Source organism: Diceros bicornis, chromosome 4 (genome assembly GCF_020826845.1).
Source record: "Diceros bicornis minor isolate mBicDic1 chromosome 4, mDicBic1.mat.cur, whole genome shotgun sequence".
Lineage (NCBI taxonomy): Eukaryota > Metazoa > Chordata > Mammalia > Perissodactyla > Rhinocerotidae > Diceros > Diceros bicornis.
The window spans coordinates 91,436,700-91,453,586 of NC_080743.1; the positions used below are offsets into that span (position 1 = coordinate 91,436,700).

The following is a 16,887-nucleotide window of genomic DNA, read 5'->3' on the forward strand; positions in this document are numbered from 1 at the left end:
GGCTCTTCACAGAGTGCTCTTCTCCTTGATAAATCTCGGGGTGGGAACCAGACGCCAAGACATAGAAGTAGGAGGAAAGTCTCAGCAATGGGACCCCCCATGACAGGACACATTGCTAGAAGAAGCCAGCTTAGCAGAACCAAAATCTCCCTCTCTGCTGAGAAGGATATGGGGATCATAAACAGCTTTCCATGGAGCAAAGCCTGCCAGTAGCTGCAGCAGCTGGCCAAATCACAGATGAGCCACAGCAGTAGCCCCAACTAGGAGACAGGCTCTCCCGTCCTGGCCCCAGCTTCCTCCTCAGGCTGCAACTCCCCACCTGCTGGACACTGGCAACCCTGGGGGGACCTTTCTCAGAGTGTGTCAAGGTCAGAGGGATTTATGATAAGACTTGGAAGGTTTGGTTGGTGGGACTCACCTTTGAGAGCATGTGTTGGAATAAAGGTAAGCCCCACTTCAAAGAGATCTAATTTACAAAACTGAGCATACAGAAGAGGCTAATTAAGAGCTCTAGGCACATCAGGAAAGTGTACTCCACTTTATAACAAGATTCACCACAGGGTTGGGTAGGATATGGCTGTCCTCGGTCTATGTTGGAACACCTAACAGCACAGGTCCATACTCCAGCCCATGACCACTGGCATTAGAACAGCTTTCTCCATTCACAGTGGCCACTTGTGAATCACCCAGCTGGCATAGTGGAAAATGGCACAGTCAGGGTCTAAAATCTATGGAGACGTGGGCTTGGGGACAGACATGGGAGACAGGGCCTATGCCACTGGCGTGAAGGTGAATTCATGGAAGAGGTGCCTTTGGATTACCTATGCATTTCATGGTCTTGCTTTCTCAGGTCTCCTCTACTGCTTTTCATTGTGGCAATAAAATTATTTAAAAGGCACCATTTTTAGAGAATGTGATCGAGAGCAACCCATCTTCTTGCTGTCCTCTAGCTTTGCTTCTGGAAAGGTTATGGTTTGGCCTCAAGCAAACCTACGCTCAAATGCCATTCACTAGTTTACTCTGAATCTCCTCAACTTCGTAGGCTTCAATTTTCTCATCTGTAAAATGGGAATAATAATGCTTACAATGCTATTATAAGAACCAAAGATAATTATGAAGCCCCAGAGTACCTAGAATTCAGTGGGCACTCAAATGCTAGGGATCACCATCATTTTTCGGCCACTGAGTATGTGTGTAGGGCAGGAGTGTGCGAGACAGGAGCTCTCAATGCTGACAGGAGCTCATCTTGACACATGAAGAGTTTGGGAAGGAAACTTTTAGCGCCTGGGCCATTTCAAATGGGGCATTGTGTTTGGAAAGCAGTAAAAAGTGAAAAGGATAATAAGAGAAGCAAAACTGCTATTTCATAGCATAATCTAAGGGAAAGCTCTGAGGAAATTGTTAACAAGTGACCATGCTGGGCCGTGTGCCCTGCCGTACAGGGGAGCTGGTGAACTTACAACACCGCAACCTAGCCTTTGTTTTATACTCATCATGGAAAGGCATGAATCATGGAAGGTACTAAACGACTCGTAATCATAAAAAAATACAGGAAAAGGAACTTTAAACTCATTTAGTCCAACCTTTCATTTTACAGATGGAGAAACTGAGGACAAAGTGATAGCATGACCTCTTAGTTAGTGGCCTGCCCTTCTTGTCATTTGATGTGAGGTGGCTGTGACGCTCTGATGAGAAGTCCAGGGACGTTTCTCCATGAAGACACTGGCCTGGCTTGTGCTCGCTGCTCTGAAGTTGACCTGCTTCTGAAGCTTTGCCTTTCTGGAAGCTGCTTCATTGCACTTTGAGTGTGTTAACAGGGTGAGGATTTTCAGTGGACCCTCTCCCTCTCATAGTATTAGTTCCACTCAGTGACTTGTTAAATGGAAAATACCTGAACTGTGTCACATCCTCCCTGCACATGCTTATGCTGTTCTTATAGTCCAGTGTCTTTTCCCATCTCGTGGAATGCAAAACTTTATGCAAAAAAATGCAAAAAAAAAAAAGAGAGATTCTTTTTTTCCCTTAAATTAATTAACGGTCTAATTTGAGAGTGTTTCCTGACCTTGGAAATCATTGTGTCTTTTTTGTACGTTCGTAAGACACATGACACAAATTTATTTGCAATCCAATAAAATATCCTATCCTGCTTTTAGAATATAATTGACAATAAAAACACTTCTTGAGTGCTCACCTTCTAGTTGGGATAATATACTTGAAAGGTTAACTAGCAATTCAAGGCCATATGAAATTAAATGCTCTAAGAACTCAGCGGCAAAGATGGCTGCCATTAATATGGTCCTAGAAGGCCTCAGTGGAGCAGCTAAGGTTGGAGCTGAGCCTAGAAGGATGAGTAACTTTATTGCTACGAGCCCCCGAAGGGCAGGGACCAAGATTTATCCTCTTTGGAAATATCTAAAGGGACCATGTCTCTAGTGCCCAATGGTACTCTGGAATTAATGTTTGTTGAACTGAATTAATTGATAGCTAGAGATAACAGCTGAGGGTTTCTAGGCTGGGGTCACAACATGAACAAACCCCCGATGTAGAGCTAAGCCTTCTGTGATAAGACACCCCAAGAACAGTCTGGTTGCAGGAAGGCTTCCTGTTGGGAAGCAGCGAGAATCATGGCCCAGGATGGACAGGCCCACCGAGGCCAAGATGAAAGGGGTCCATGTTATCCAAAGGCAATGGAGTGACAGAAATTTTTTTAGTTTGGGACTAAACAGTATGAAAATTAACCAGAAATGCAGGACAAGAAGGTAAAAGTAGGAGTCACTTCAGCTCTGTGTCCACCCAAGTGGACATCCTAGGTTCAGATCCCGGCTCTGTCATTTCCCGCTTGGGCAATCCTGAGCTTAACGTCCCTAAGCCTTATATACATAAGTTTCTTATACATGACTTAGAAGAAATAAAAGGACCGACTGCTTAGGATCATGGTGAGAACTAAATGAGATAATCCACAAAAAACGCTTAGTTAATAAAATGCCTGGCACATGGTAAGCTCTCAATTAATTCACAGCTTAAAGAGAAAGCCACTGGAAGCAGGGAAGTACTTGCCATTTTCCAACTCCCTAAAATGTTTCACTAATTCACCATTCAGGCAAGCTGCACAGTCTACATTACATAGTTTGTAAATTAAATTATATCTTATCCCTTCTAATTGCCCCACTATAAGTCTCCCACGTTCCCGATAAGCAATTTGTTGAGCTGAAATAGTGAATTCAATTCTTGCACCATCTCACCCTTCTTCTCACCCTCCAACCAGCCACTGCCAGGACTGGATGGAAAAGAACTAAAAAACTTTTTAAGGAAGGCCCCAAATTCAAAGATCCCTTCTTTGCTGGCTCCAGGGATAGGCCTTCACCCAGTGGCAGTATGTTCTAGATCACCGGCTCCCCACTTGGGTTGGCAGGAGCACACAGTTTACTGCAGGAGACTCACAATTCAATATGGGCTCAAACGTTGTCTATCAACTGAACATTACATAGGCCATCTTGCATATATGCCTACAATGATTTCAAATTCTTTTCTGATTAATAAATTACAGATTTATTGTCAAATGTTACTGATTTACAACATTTGTCATTATATATTTTCTCAATCCACAGATGCCAAATATACTACTACCCACATTCGAGGGTCCTTAACATCTTTTGACATTTTAAAGCAGACCGCCTGAGTGTGGGCATCAGGAAGAAACACAGGAGCAGCAAGACAAAATTACAGGTCACCTGTCTTAGGTAATACGCAGCTGTGTGCCTAGGTCCGCAATAACAAATGCCCTAAAAATAATCCAGTGATGGAAGCTATTAAAATAAGCTGACACGCGTCAGAAATGGCCTTTTCTCTTGACTCCAAGATCCTGGGGGAGATTGTCATTGGCAAGAAACATCTGAAATAGGAAAAGTTTGCTTTCTCTCCCCTGCCCCCTAAAAGAGATGTCAGTACACAAAGAGATAGAATCTCTCTACATACAAATCCCAGAATTTTTACCCAGAGAGGAGTCAGCCAAGAAAAATATCAGAATGCAAACATGAGAGAATTTCACAGTCCCTCCAAGTAGCTCTTACCTGTCCTGCCATTGAGGAGAATCGGCTTGCCCTCCAGGTCTCCTCTCATGGGGACAACTCTGATCTTGTACTCCGTCCCGGGCTGCAGACCTGTGAACAAGCAGCCAGTGCTGAACGCGAGCACAGGCTCTGGACTGAGGGGATGGGGGGGTGGGGAGGGGGGCAGAGGAGATGAGAGGAAGTTGGTGGAGCTCCCATTCCTTTCCTGGGCCACCCAGCACTTATTTCCCAATATTACTTATAGTCCAAATGTTTTTCTACTCCCAACAATCCTTTTCCCTCAAAAGTTTCTTTCCTTCTCATTGTAATAATTAGCCTAAATTTCTTCCTTTTTTTTCTTTTTGCTGCTGTTTTGCTGTTTCGTTATTTCTCTGTAGAAGCAACTGGAATGATTTTCCACATGGCACAAACATTCAGACTCTGGCAGCAAAATGCAGGCAAAGAGCGGCATGTGTGAGGCACACTAGTTTCCACTCCACAAACACTGGGCGCCCTAAGACGTCCCCTCAAGATAGAACTCGGAGTGGAAGGCAGAACAGGGCCCCAGAGGAGGATGTGCCCTGGAGCTAATAGGCCTCAGGGTCCCTTCACCCGCACGGGCCACTTCCAAGGCCATATGCCGAATTGGGTATTCATCATTGTGGACTATTTTTCCAAAAGAGGGCCCTGAAAATTGTATAAGCTTCAGGAGTCACAACAGTTGATCCAGCCCTGCGTGGCCCTGTTTCCCTAGCAGTCATCTGATTTCCAGCTCTCACAGTGTTAGCCCTGGCACCTGGGACAAGGACCTCCCCCACTCCAGGCCTCCTAGCACAACTGCTTCCACACATCGTGCAGAACAACCCAGTCTCTCTCTCTCTCTCACACACATACGCACACACGCACATGTGCACAAACACACACACAGGTCTTCCAAAAGGAATGTCTGTGTGCCATCATATCCACCCTGAGACACAGACAGAGTTTTCAAGAGGACATTGGGCCTACAAGCTGTTAACCAGGTGCTCTGAGATTCCAGAGTCACCTCTGGCATGCCGCAGCAGAGTCCACAGGCCTCCAGAGGGGACTCACGTCTGGGAGTTTCCAGGGCGAGGGTTCAGGGGGTTCCTAAGGCCCCAGGACCCTCTGTGTACACTCGAGTGGTGCAGATGCTGGTCCCCTCTGCACATCCTGTCCTCGCCTCAGCATCTGCAGCAAATGTCCCACACGCCCAGCAGGGGTCTTACCAGTGATGTCATATCGGCTCTTGGGATCACTGCTCTTGGGCACAGTGACCTCGGCCACCTCCTGCCCTGTCAGGGGGCCATACCGCAGCTTGTAGTAGTCCACCTCGGTCGGGGGGTTCTCCCACTCCACGTCGAGGGAGTTCTCGGTCTCATCCGTCACCCAAGCAGTGCCCAGCACAGCAAGATCTAGGGCAGGGTCAGGGAGGGCCAGAGAAAGCAGTGAAGGGCACAAGTCCCCCAGGTCTGCAACAGGCCATTGGCTACCAGGTCAGCACCCTTTCTTGACTCATTGAGAGCAGGCTTCAGCCCCGGGACACAGTCCTTAAGAGGGCTCTCAGAACTGCCAAAGTAGCAAAGAACTGTTGGTTTTCACATTGTCCGTGGAAGGCAGACTCTCTTCCGGGAAAGCCTCTTCTCCCCATCCCATCCCATCGGATGCCATGCAGCCCTGAACCGCACCTCTCAGGCCAACCATCCAAACCACTCGGCCCAGGGGTCAGGCTACTCTGCACTAAACACTCACCCTTTAGCAGCAGAGCCCCTGCCCTCAGAGACTCCACCCCAGGACGAGAAGCTCAGGCCCCTCCACAGAAAGTTTGGGAAACGCATTTCAAATTTTCTGGATTATAACACTGATGATACAACCACCTCCTCCCTCAGTCTCCCAAATTACAGCCCTCGCCTCTCAAATGCTCCTGAGTGGATTACCTCTAGGCAAAACTATTTAGTAGGGGAATTTTAACTAGGTCCTTCTCAATATCCTTCCAACACCTTCTACCAAATTTTAGCCCTTCCACCAGTGACCTGGTATCCTCATGCTGCCCAATCTGTCTGTCCTGTGAAGGAGGAGAGTTACTATACGCATTTAGCCATAGTAAAGTATTAACAGCTAAATCTTACCCCTACACTCAGGGAAAAAAAATGAAATTATAATGATTAATACAAAGGAATGGATCACTGATGTGGCTCTACAGGAAGAACTTTCGGGGGGTGGCTGGAGAGGGGACTAGGGTCTTTGGAAGCACTTTAAATTCCAATGGCCATAAGCCAGGCCGATGTTGCCTGGCCTGAAGTTGGGAACAGGGAAGACAAGTCCCCAGACTCTCAGCCTTGCCGCCTTCGTCGGTCACACCCCCACCTTCACCACCTTGGTGGTGCTCCCACCCAGGCTGACTGCCCGCTTGTGAAAGACGTAGGACAGAGAACTTGTGCACCAGGCAGGGGCAAACTCGGTGATTTCATGGTCCCTTGGCTCTGAATGTTCCTGATTCATTCTGTTATGGGTAAAGAATCTCACAGAGCCTTTTCTCTGAAGCATTTCCTCCCACCTGCCGGCTTCCACCTGCCAGCCTCCAGGTTCTTCCTTTAAAGCTAGGAATTCCTTGAGGGAATAGGTCAAGAGGTGAGTAATAAAAGTGATTCAAGGATTATGGAAGGGGTCCTACATGGCTCACAAATGAAAAAGCAGGAATTTAATGAAAATGCTCAAGATTATCATGGGGATAAGTGTTTCTCAGGCTGAGGCTCCCCTGAGGAGCAAATAAGAATGGGTTTAACTGGAATCAGATTAGACAGAAAGACACAACTTCACAGTTGCAGGATTTTACAAGCCCTAGAGCAAGAAGCCAAGAGGAGCAGCTAAGACTTTCAGAACAGATGTCTCTGCTCTTCACTGGAAGGCTTGGGCACCGTCCTGTCTGAAGGCAGAGGCAGCCACAGACAAAAAGGGAGAAAGAGAAACGCAGCCCGAGAGCTGGGAGCTGGCCTGGCTCTCACAGGTGGGCCTTGGTGTTCTCCCGTGGAACAAACAATTTCACAGAACATGACCATCAGACCAGCCACTCTGTGGCTATGCTAGATCAAGATAAAACAAGAACACTCTGTGATCATCTCTGAACACAGGCGAAAACATGAACGCTGTCCAAACCACAGAAATGACTAAATATCCCCTCTCCAGACTAATATGAGTGATGGCTCCTTCTTCACCAATGAAGTGAAGCTTTAGCCTCCCTCCGGTCTGCCCTCTTTCTAGATAAGATTCACTGAGATACCAATCACAGAGTTACCCTCACTTCCTGACAGTGTGCAATTCAAAGCAAATCCCTGCTTCCTTAAATCTTCCCCCAAATCACCTAACACAAGCCCAAATTCTACACCAGGCCTTTCTCACACTCTCGTACTCGGACGCCCACCGTCCCCCATGGTGTGCGTTCTCTCACACTGCAACAGTCAATAAACCCAACTTGTTCAACTACAGGGGTGTTCCGAGGGGTTTTTGGCTAGAAGGTGTTGACAAAAACAATCACAAATTATGCTCCCAGGATAACAAGTCCCTCACGGCCCTTTCCAACATTGAGCCATCCCTACCCACCCTATCCCCAAAAGGACAGGCAGCCTGATGTTTCTGCAAAGACACTGTGTGCCAAAAATCTGTCCGCCTGCATTTCTCTGGATCTTTCCCCAGGAGTTAGGGCAGGATAGAGGCAATTCATTTCTATCAGCATCTAGAACAGTGCCTGGCACATAGTAAACACTCAGTAAAATAGGTTGAGTGAAGGAATGAATCAGAATCAATCAAACAACTAGGTGTCTCCAAACCCTTGAATATCTAAGCTGCCTCAAGGACTTTCATGAGGAAACAAGAATTTCTAAAGAATAAGCAGTGATGCTTATCCTTCCAAACATTTTGGTAGCATTCAGTGGTGCCCTGGAGACTCTGCCCTCCAGATCCATCCTCCATCCTCCTCTGTATCCCAGATTATGACCGCTATGAATTACGTTAGCCAGGTTGCCTTGCCCTCTGGCTTCTGGTTGGGTTCAGTCAGGGAGAGTCATCAAAAGATCAGAGGGCAGGAGAGAAAGCTCAGGCAACTGATCTTCACTCCCTCCTGGTGGGGACACGGTGGACTGCCTGCATCCCTCTATGCAAAGCACCTCATCAGGCAGCCCTCTCCTACAGCTCTCTCCAGGTCCCAGTACCAACTCCCATCCCCTGTCCCTTCAGGTTGGGTGGATCCCCATTGATGCTAGTCCTAGAGTGTTTCACCATCCAAACCTTACCCACACCTTTGTAAATAACCTCTTTGTTACACTTTCTTCAATTACTCTGTTTGTTCCCTCTCTTTCCTGCTAGATGAATCTAACTGATACGGGTGGCTTCAGCAGACCCCCACCCAATCCCAACTTGCTGAATGGCCTCAGAGGCTTGGTGAGGGCCCAGGGATGCAGGTGTGTGGGGGTGCAGGGCAATCAGACCTTACTAACCTCAGGGACAGAGAAGACCCCCTGAGCCCCACTCCAGCAGGCTGCTATCACTGGCTTGAAGGGCCCAATAATCAGAAGGTGGAGAGAGGGGAGGAAGAACTGAGAGTTTTCTCCAGAACCTAGGATTGCAGCAGCTGTGTTTCTCAAACCCCAAATCAGGGCAATGGCCTGAGTAGTAGAAGGGTATTTGTGGGGACAATGGAAGAAAACGATTGAAATGGGGCCTTTCCTGGGAAACCGGGGGCATCTGGCTGCGTCCTCACCTGTGGTGGCGAGGAGATGCTGGGGGCTGCTGGAAACCTCCTTCTTCACGTTGCGCAGGGTGACTATGTACTTGGTTCCAGGCTGCAAACCAGTGATCTCGTAGGTGTGCTGCTCCTTGGGCACTGGGATCTGCTTCCCAGAGAGCTCCTTCCCCAGCGTGTAGTAGCTGAGCAGGTAGTGGTCCACCTCGCTGGAGGGCTCCCAGCTCACTAGCAGGGAATGCTCCGTGCTCTTGAGCAGCTGCAGGCCCTGGGGGGGGACCACTGCACGCAGAACAGGAACAGGCACAGAGAGGGTGAGGAAAGAGGGGTGGGCACCATTCTTGATCCCCCTGGTTATCTGGTTGGGAGTTAATACTGATTGGGAGTTCATACTGACCCCCTCACCCCCAAACACACACATGCACACACACAGAGCCATTAGATCACATAAGACCACTGGTCCTCAAACCAGCAGCATCAGCATCCCCTGGGAACTTGTTAGAAACGCAAATCCTTGGACCCCACCCCAGACCTGCTGAGTCAGAAACTCCGGGTGGAGCCCAGCAATCTGTGTTTTAACAAAACCCCCAGGGGATTCTGATGTAGGCTCAAGGTCAAGTCTCCTGCACAGGCTAAGGTGTAACTGATGGTTAACTGGTGCCGTGGGGACTGCGGGTGCAGGGAAAGAAGAGAGCCGGGCGCGCCCAGGCGCATCTCCGCTCTCACCCTGGGCGCAGTCGGGGCCGGTGAAGCCCTCCTCGCAGTAACACTCGCCCGCGTCGCAGAAGCCGTGGCCGCTGCAGTCGCCGGGGCAGCGCCGCTCGCTGCAGTCCTCCGACGTGAAGTCCTCGTGGCACTGGCACACGCCGCGCACGCACACGCCGTGCCCGCTGCAGTTCTCGGGGCAGGCGGGGTAGGCGCAGTCGGCCCCCACGTAGGGCTCGTCGCACAGGCAGCGGCCGTCCACGCAGCGCCCATGGCCGCTGCACGCCCCGGGGCAGGCGGGCCGCTCGCACTCGGCGCCCTCCCAGCCCTGCTCGCAGCGGCAGCTGCAGGTCTCCGGGGAGAAGGTCCCGCGGCCGCTGCAGTGGCGGCTCAGACCTGCCAGAGAGAGGAAAGACGGTAGGCCGGGGGTGGAGCGAGGGCCTGTGAGGGCGCGTCTCCTTCTCTGGAGACCCGTGAGAGCAGGCTGTGATTTCTGGGCCCTGCACAGCTTTCTTTGGAGGAGGGTAGGGTCCATGAGGAAGATAAGGGTCCGCTCTTTGCAACCTGGGCCGTACTCTGGCCTGCGAAATCTACAAACGTTTCCTCCTTTTCTGCCTGAAAAGCCAGGCGAACGACCCTTTCCTTTGTCTTCTCATCCCAAGCGCTCATGTGACTTCTCCTGGTTCCCTCCCTTTTAAATGGTGGTAATTGTCTAGTATTTTTCTGTGAAGCCTCCTTAAACGCTCCAGCCTGGACCAGCTTACACTAAGGGGCAGGGGTCCTGGGGCAGGCAGGTGAGATGCAGGCTGGGCAGGAGCTTGTCTTATCTTGGCTGGAGGGGGCTGGACCTAGCAAGCCTGGGTCCTTGGGAAATGAGCCCAAATTGAAGCCTGGAGAAGTGGACCTGCAGAAGCTACGAAATAGCCCAGTCGCATTATGGGGGCGAGGGGTGGGAAAAGGGATTCACCAGGCTCCCCTCTCTAACCCTAGACAGCAAGAAGCAGTTTAAGGGCGGGTCAGTCAGCCTTGTCCCTTCACCAGCCTCCGCCCCTGCTTCTCAGAACACCCTCTTTCCTTCCTAAAAACGTTTGACCTGGAGGCTCCTCAGGGGCATTTGCATGCCGTATTATTCATGGCAATGTCCCTGGTGCCTAGTTCTGTGTCTGGCATATAGGAGGTGCTCTTAACAGTAGCAGTTCCTTTGGGCATAAAAATGTGTGCCAGGGTTGGCCCTGTGGCTTAGTTAATTGTGCACGCTCTGCTACTGGTGGCCGGGGTTCGGATCCCGGGCGCGCACCGACGCACCGCTTCTCCAGCCATGCTGAGGCCGCGTCCCACATACAGCAACTAGAAGGATGTGCAACTATGACATACAACTATCTACTGGGGCTTTGGGAAGAAAAAGGGGGAAAAAAGGAGGGTTGGCAACAGATGTTAGCTCAGGGCCAGTCTTTCTCAGCAAAAAGAGGAGGATTGGCATGGATGTTAGCTCAGGGCTGATCTTCCTCACAAAAAAAAAAAAAATGTATGTGAAAGTACTGCTCAGTAGCCTGGGCAGTTTATGTTTAAAAAAAAGTGGGGATGGGGGGCTCAGTATTTGTAAAATCAAATTGTAGTTCTTTATTACTAATAAAAGAGTTAACGATTTGCTGAATATCTGCTGTGGGCCAGGAATCTTATGTACATCATCTACAGTTCTCAGAACTAGACTAGTTCTTAGAATTATCCTCATTGGACAGTTGAGGAAACTTAAGGAATTTGCCCAGAGTCACACAGCTAAAAAGTGGCAAATCTGGGATTTGTGCCCAATCCTGTCTAGCTCCAAGGCCATGGATCTTTCCTCTCTATCCCGCTGCTTTCCCTTACAGTAGAGATTGGATCCACAGGTAAAATAGCGCCCAGAAGCGTTCTGATCTGGAAGCATTAACCCAAGAGTCCACATTCTCTATAAAGTTGCTAGTCCCTGCTGCTCAGGCTTGCAGATGCCCCCTGAAGCTAGTGCCAGTGATGAGGTCCCCCAGAGAAAACCCAGAGTGAGAGGTGGGAGCGCACCAGACTCGCAGAGTGCTCATGAGGCTGATGGAACACCTGGCACAGAGAAGGTGCTCATTAAATGTTTGTTGAATGAATACCAGATGGCAAGCTCACCGGCAGCTCCTTGGCAGCAGCGCTGGGCGCTACACCGTTCCTTCACCTCTGCCATCTCTTCTTCCAGCTTCTTCACCCGGGCCAGGAGGTCCTGGACGCTGCCTGCCAGCTCACAGTCCTTCTGTGGCGTCTGCAGGCGGATGTTGTGCCTGAAGATGATGTTCTGTTCCTCGGCCTCCCCTGGGACCAGGAGTGAGGTCCCATCATCACTGAGAGGCTGGGGGTTGGCCTCCACCTGGACCAGGGCGGACTTGGGCACGTCAATCTTGTAGGTGTGGCTGATGGTGACCTGTTGCTCCCTGTCACTGCAGCCATGAGGCTCGAGAGTGGCCGGGGCCGAGGCCACCAGGAGCAAAGACCCAAATAGGAGGCCCAGGGGGAAGCAGAACATCCCCTGGAGACCCATCCTTGGAGAGACAGGAAGCAAACCCTCGAGGAGGCCTGTATCCAGAAAAAACACAAAAGAAAGTCATGGAGGTTTGCTGTTGGAAATTGACCTTTTTAATGGATTCTTAGAGTCCACAGGAGGCTGAGAAACCAGCAGAAAGATTTCATCCAATATCTGCTGAGGATCCAAACTAAATTATTTTTGGTTCCTTCCTCACACTTTGCACATCCCTACCTCCTGTCTGTGCTTCCACTGTTTACACACCTGGGAGGCCCTTCTCTTCACGTCTAACTCTGTGCTCACCTGCACTTTAATGATAACAAGGAGAACAACCGTCTTGCCTTGAGGGCCCACTGTGTGCCAGGCTTAGATCCCTAATCTATACAATGACCCTAATATTATCCTCCACCAGCAGTAACAGCTGCGTGTAGAGCACAGGCCGTGTGCCAGACGCTTTTCTAATTGTTCTGCACTTGCTATTTCACTCACTCTTCACAACAACCCTTCGTGGAATATACTATTGTTACCCCCATTTTACTGGGAATGGGGAAACCGAGGCATAGCTACCTTAAATGACTTGCCCACAGGCACGCAGCCAAGAGTGGCAGAATTTGAATCGAGGCAGTCTGGCTCCAGAGCCCATGCCCATCATGGGCACTATGTCCTGCTGCCCTGCACAGATGAGGAAGCAGTGGCTTGAGGGAGTGAACCAGTTGGCCTGGGTACCACAGCCAGGAAGGGCAGAGCCTGGCCTCGGACCTCAGACCAGTGTCCTGCTCACCACCTCTGCCTACAAGCCAGCAAAAGAACAGAATTTCTAATAAAAATACCTTCTCCATGAGGTCTTCTCTCACGCCCTCCACCTCACCCCAGCTGCAGACTCGCTCTCCTTCTGCCAAGTATTCAGGGAATTGTATTGTCCCTCCGTGGGTCTCTTGACAGTTTGTCTTGTGTTCGAGTTACTCTGGTACGCAGCTTGTCTTCCCAGGAGACTGTGAGCCTCTTAGGGACTGGACCCAAGGCTGATTCCTCTTGGGGCCCTTCCAAGGCAGGAGCACAGAGTCCCACATGCCGAGGGGCTCAGTCACCCTCAAATCCATCGGTGCTCAGGTGGCCTGGTTTGTCAGTCAGGCCAGGCCCAGGGCCAGAGCAGGCTGTTAGGTGTTGCCTCCTCTGCTGCCAGCAGGAAGTGCGGGCCTTCAGCACTGTCAGCGGGCAGCAGACCCCCCGCCCCAGCCCATTTCCTCCAGTGCCCCCAGCCCCGATCTGGGACGGCACATTCTTGATCACTAACAAGCCGAGTCCGGGCGGACCACAAGAGCCCTGGTTCACAACTCACATTTACTCACGGGCACTCAGTCACCAGAACACCTCTCACCTGGGCTGTCATAGCCTCTCTCTCCTGGAAACCGAGCTGCAGGGCTGCCTCCTGACAGTGGGCTTCTGTGACCAACTCAAGACTCACAAGCATTTGTACGAGACTGAAGAAGTCAGGAAGCCTAGTCCTTTCCTAGTGGCTGTGTCCTGCTCAAGCCCAGGCTCTCCCTTCCTGCTGTGAGAGGCAGCTACAACGTGCTGGAAAGGCAAATCGACAGGTCCCAGGTATCCAGCCTTGCGAAGGCTACTGATCCTGAGCTTCAGGCTCTTCATCCGTAAAGTGGGATGGTAATGCCCGCTTCACTACACTGTATGTGGAAAGCACTTAGCGCCACACCACACCCATCAGAAGCGCTCAATAAATGTTTAGAAGTTTTTTTTTAATCAACTACTGAATATGACTTCCTTTTCTTTCTCATCTTTTTTATTTTGAAGGGTGATATCTATATTGAAAAGAGCATACAACATAAATTGTATAGTTTTAATGAATTGTTACAAAAGCCACAGCCCCAGGTTAAGAATTAGAATATTGCTAGCATTCTGAAGCCCCCGCATGCCCTCACCTGAGGCTGCCTCTTTTCCAGCTCAGTGGTTAGAGTCAGCAGAACACCATCTAAAGAATTGACCTAAAGCTGGTAGAGTGAGTTGGGCAGATAACTTTGTTGGTCAGAAAGGGAAGAAACCTTCCTAGTCATTAAACCAAATTCTAATACTGGCTAAAGTCTTTAATTTTTAGTAGTCATCATTAGTATCAGGAAGTGGAGGAAATAGAGGATGAAGGGCCCTGGCAGAATTATTATTAAAAATAACAATAATATTGGGGCTGGCCCGGTGGTGTAGCAGTTAAGTTCACGTGCTCTGCCTAGGCAGCCTGGAGTTCACTGGTTCAGATCCCAGGCACACACTGATGCACCACTTGTCAAGCCATGCTGTGGTGGCATCCCATATAAAGTAGAGGAAGATGGGCCGGCCCTGTAGCTTAGCGGTTAAGTGCACGCGCTCCGCTACTGGCAGCCCGGGTTCGGATCCCGGGCGCACACCGACACATCGCTTCTGCCATGCTGAGGCCGTGTCCCGTGTGCAGCAACTAGAAGGATGTGCAACTACGACATACAACTATCTACTGGGGTTTTGGGGGAAAAAAAGGAGGAGGATTCGCAATAGATGTTAGCTCGGAGCCGGTCTTCCTCAGCAAAAAGAGGAGGATTAGCACGGATGTTAGCTCAGGGCTGATCTTCCTCACAAAATAAGTAAATAAATAAAAATAAAGTAGAGGAAGATGGGCACCGATGTTAGCCCAAGGCCAATCTTCCTCAGCAAAAAGAGGAGCATTGGCATGGATGCTAGCTCAGGGCTAATCTTCCTCACACACAAAAAAAATAAAATAACAATAATACTACAATAATATTAAAAATATTATTTGTCAATTCGCTGCACCACGCCAGACATTGGCCAGGTGCATTAATCCTCATGATTAATCCTCATGGCTGCTCTATGAGATTGGTGCTGCTCTCCTTGTCCCAGGTGAGGAACCAGATGTATAAGATAAAGTCACCAACCGGGAGTTGCCCAGCTAGTAAATGGCACAGTCAAGATTCGAACCCAGCTCCATCTGATTGCAAGCCTGTGCTTGCTCTGCATCACTATGACATTCTGATACAAATAACACATGAGTCCAGTATCTGCCTGTCCGTCTACAGTCGCCTCCTTTGGACAGATGTGCTGTATGTTGTACCCAAGGGACGTGCTGATAGAGTGAGTTGGAAGGCAGGTGTAGCATAAAAATAATGATATTTCACAATAGCTATCTTCAAAAGTTCAGCCCACTGATGAAACAATGACACATATTCTCCGCTTACTCCCCAAGATGGGAGCTGAGGCTCAGAGGCATCAAGCAACATACCCCTGATTATGCAACGAGAGTGCGAGGCCACAGAGTCACCAGGTGCACGGTGTCCACCAACCGAGCGGGTAACCCCTGTGCGCTTCGGCCATCCCCAGTGACCACACAGACTAATCTCAAAAGCACTTTGTTTGTAAAGGGCAGCACACAAGTTTCCACTGTCCAAAATCCCCTTCCTGGGCAACAATGGAGCGAAAAAGGCAGACTTCGGACTTCTCTGCCCACTCCTACCATCCATCCCCCACCCCTGCCCTGCGGTTCACTCTTCTCCGAGACATAAATGGACTGCAGATGGTTTTCTGAAGACGTTCTGAATGAAGGCAAAAAAGCCGCGGACTCTTGCCATAAACCGCAGCAAGGCTGCGCAGAGCCCAGTCTCGCAGCGTTTGTTTCTTGAAGCCTGGAATATGAGAACCCCCAGAAGCCCTTGTATGAGCCCTCAGTGTCGGCTGTCCTGAGTTGTAGCAAGATGTCCCTGCTAATTACAGTCTGTCGGATTCCACATGTTGAGCTCAGATTTTCCTGGGCAGAGCGATTGCTCGAAAGAAGATGGTGGGATGGGGGGTGGGGAATCCTAAACCTAACACTTCTGTTGAGTGTACTGAGCAAGAGGAGAAGCCTTCTGGCTCTCTCTCCAACACGTGGCAGGAGAGACTTGCCTTGTGTCACAGCATAAGGAAGGGATGACTTCACCAACCCTTTCTGTATTAGCAGACCGCAAACAGAGCTCCCCGAGGGTGGGGAGGGGACAGACAGGGCAGCAAATTCCACCAAGAAAAATGCAGGATGGTAATTTTCCAAATGAGGATGATTATTCTATTGAGGACTAGTTTCTCACGGAAAGTGAGATAAATGCTGTAGGAATGTATGAGGCAAAGGGGGTTCACACGCAGGGAATGTGCGTGCAGGAAACAGAGGAAACCAGGTGTCCCCAAGAACCAGTCTCAGTGACGCTGATCATGTCTTCAATTCTGACTGCAGGATGGGTGGTGGGTGGTGTGGTATGGTGTGGTGGGGGGGGTGGGGACAGTAAGACTCAGAACAAATGCTGCCTGGTATTTCCTTTTCAAAAAAAGCTCTTGGAGGCGTGTACTGCCGACCATGAGCTGGGTGGCTGGTCCCGTTGGTTCTGCCTGAGAGACACGCTAACATTGCAGGCTCTACATTTGTGTTCTAGCCATTCTCTCTTGATAACCGCATCTCCCTCTGTGGCTTTCATTTCTAGCCAGATACTGACAGCTCCCACGTCTGTGTGTGAGTTCTTAGCCCAGACATCCCTGTCAGCTCAGGGATGGCAGTGGTCCTGACTGTGTTGATCCCCTCTGTATCCACAGCCTCATAGCACAGTCCTAGCCAAAGTAATATTTTGCGTATTCAATCATAATAGCCACTGGGTGTTTTTCATATGTGTTTATTAGATGATGGGTGCCAAACACTTTATAAACATTATTCTCATTTAATCCTTAAAATCCTGGGAATCAATTGATATCAATCTTTGTTATAAGTGTTCAGAGAGGTTAAGTAACTTGCCTAAGGACACACACACAGCTCATAAGCAGCA

At 49.7% G+C, this 16,887-nt stretch overlaps 1 protein-coding gene across 3 annotated transcripts in view; it reads right to left on the reverse strand.

Moving 5' to 3' along the window:
- Positions 1-16,887, reverse strand: part of TNN (tenascin N) — a 62,787-nt gene that overhangs the window by 42,180 nt on the left and 3,720 nt on the right. For 2 of the 3 annotated variants that reach the window (XM_058540010.1, XM_058540008.1), the window contains exons 2-6: positions 11,659-12,099; positions 9,532-9,906; positions 8,824-9,087; positions 5,297-5,482; positions 4,071-4,160 (exon numbers count right to left, since the gene is read on the reverse strand). In XM_058540010.1, coding sequence (XP_058395993.1) covers positions 4,071-4,160; positions 5,297-5,482; positions 8,824-9,087; positions 9,532-9,906; positions 11,659-12,064 — 1,321 coding nt within the window. In that variant the 5' untranslated portion in view covers positions 12,065-12,099. Of the gene's footprint in view, positions 1-4,070; positions 4,161-5,296; positions 5,483-8,823; positions 9,088-9,531; positions 9,907-11,658; positions 12,100-12,876; positions 13,622-16,887 lie in introns of all 3 variants that reach the window. The other variant, XM_058540009.1, reaches the window with a different exon arrangement.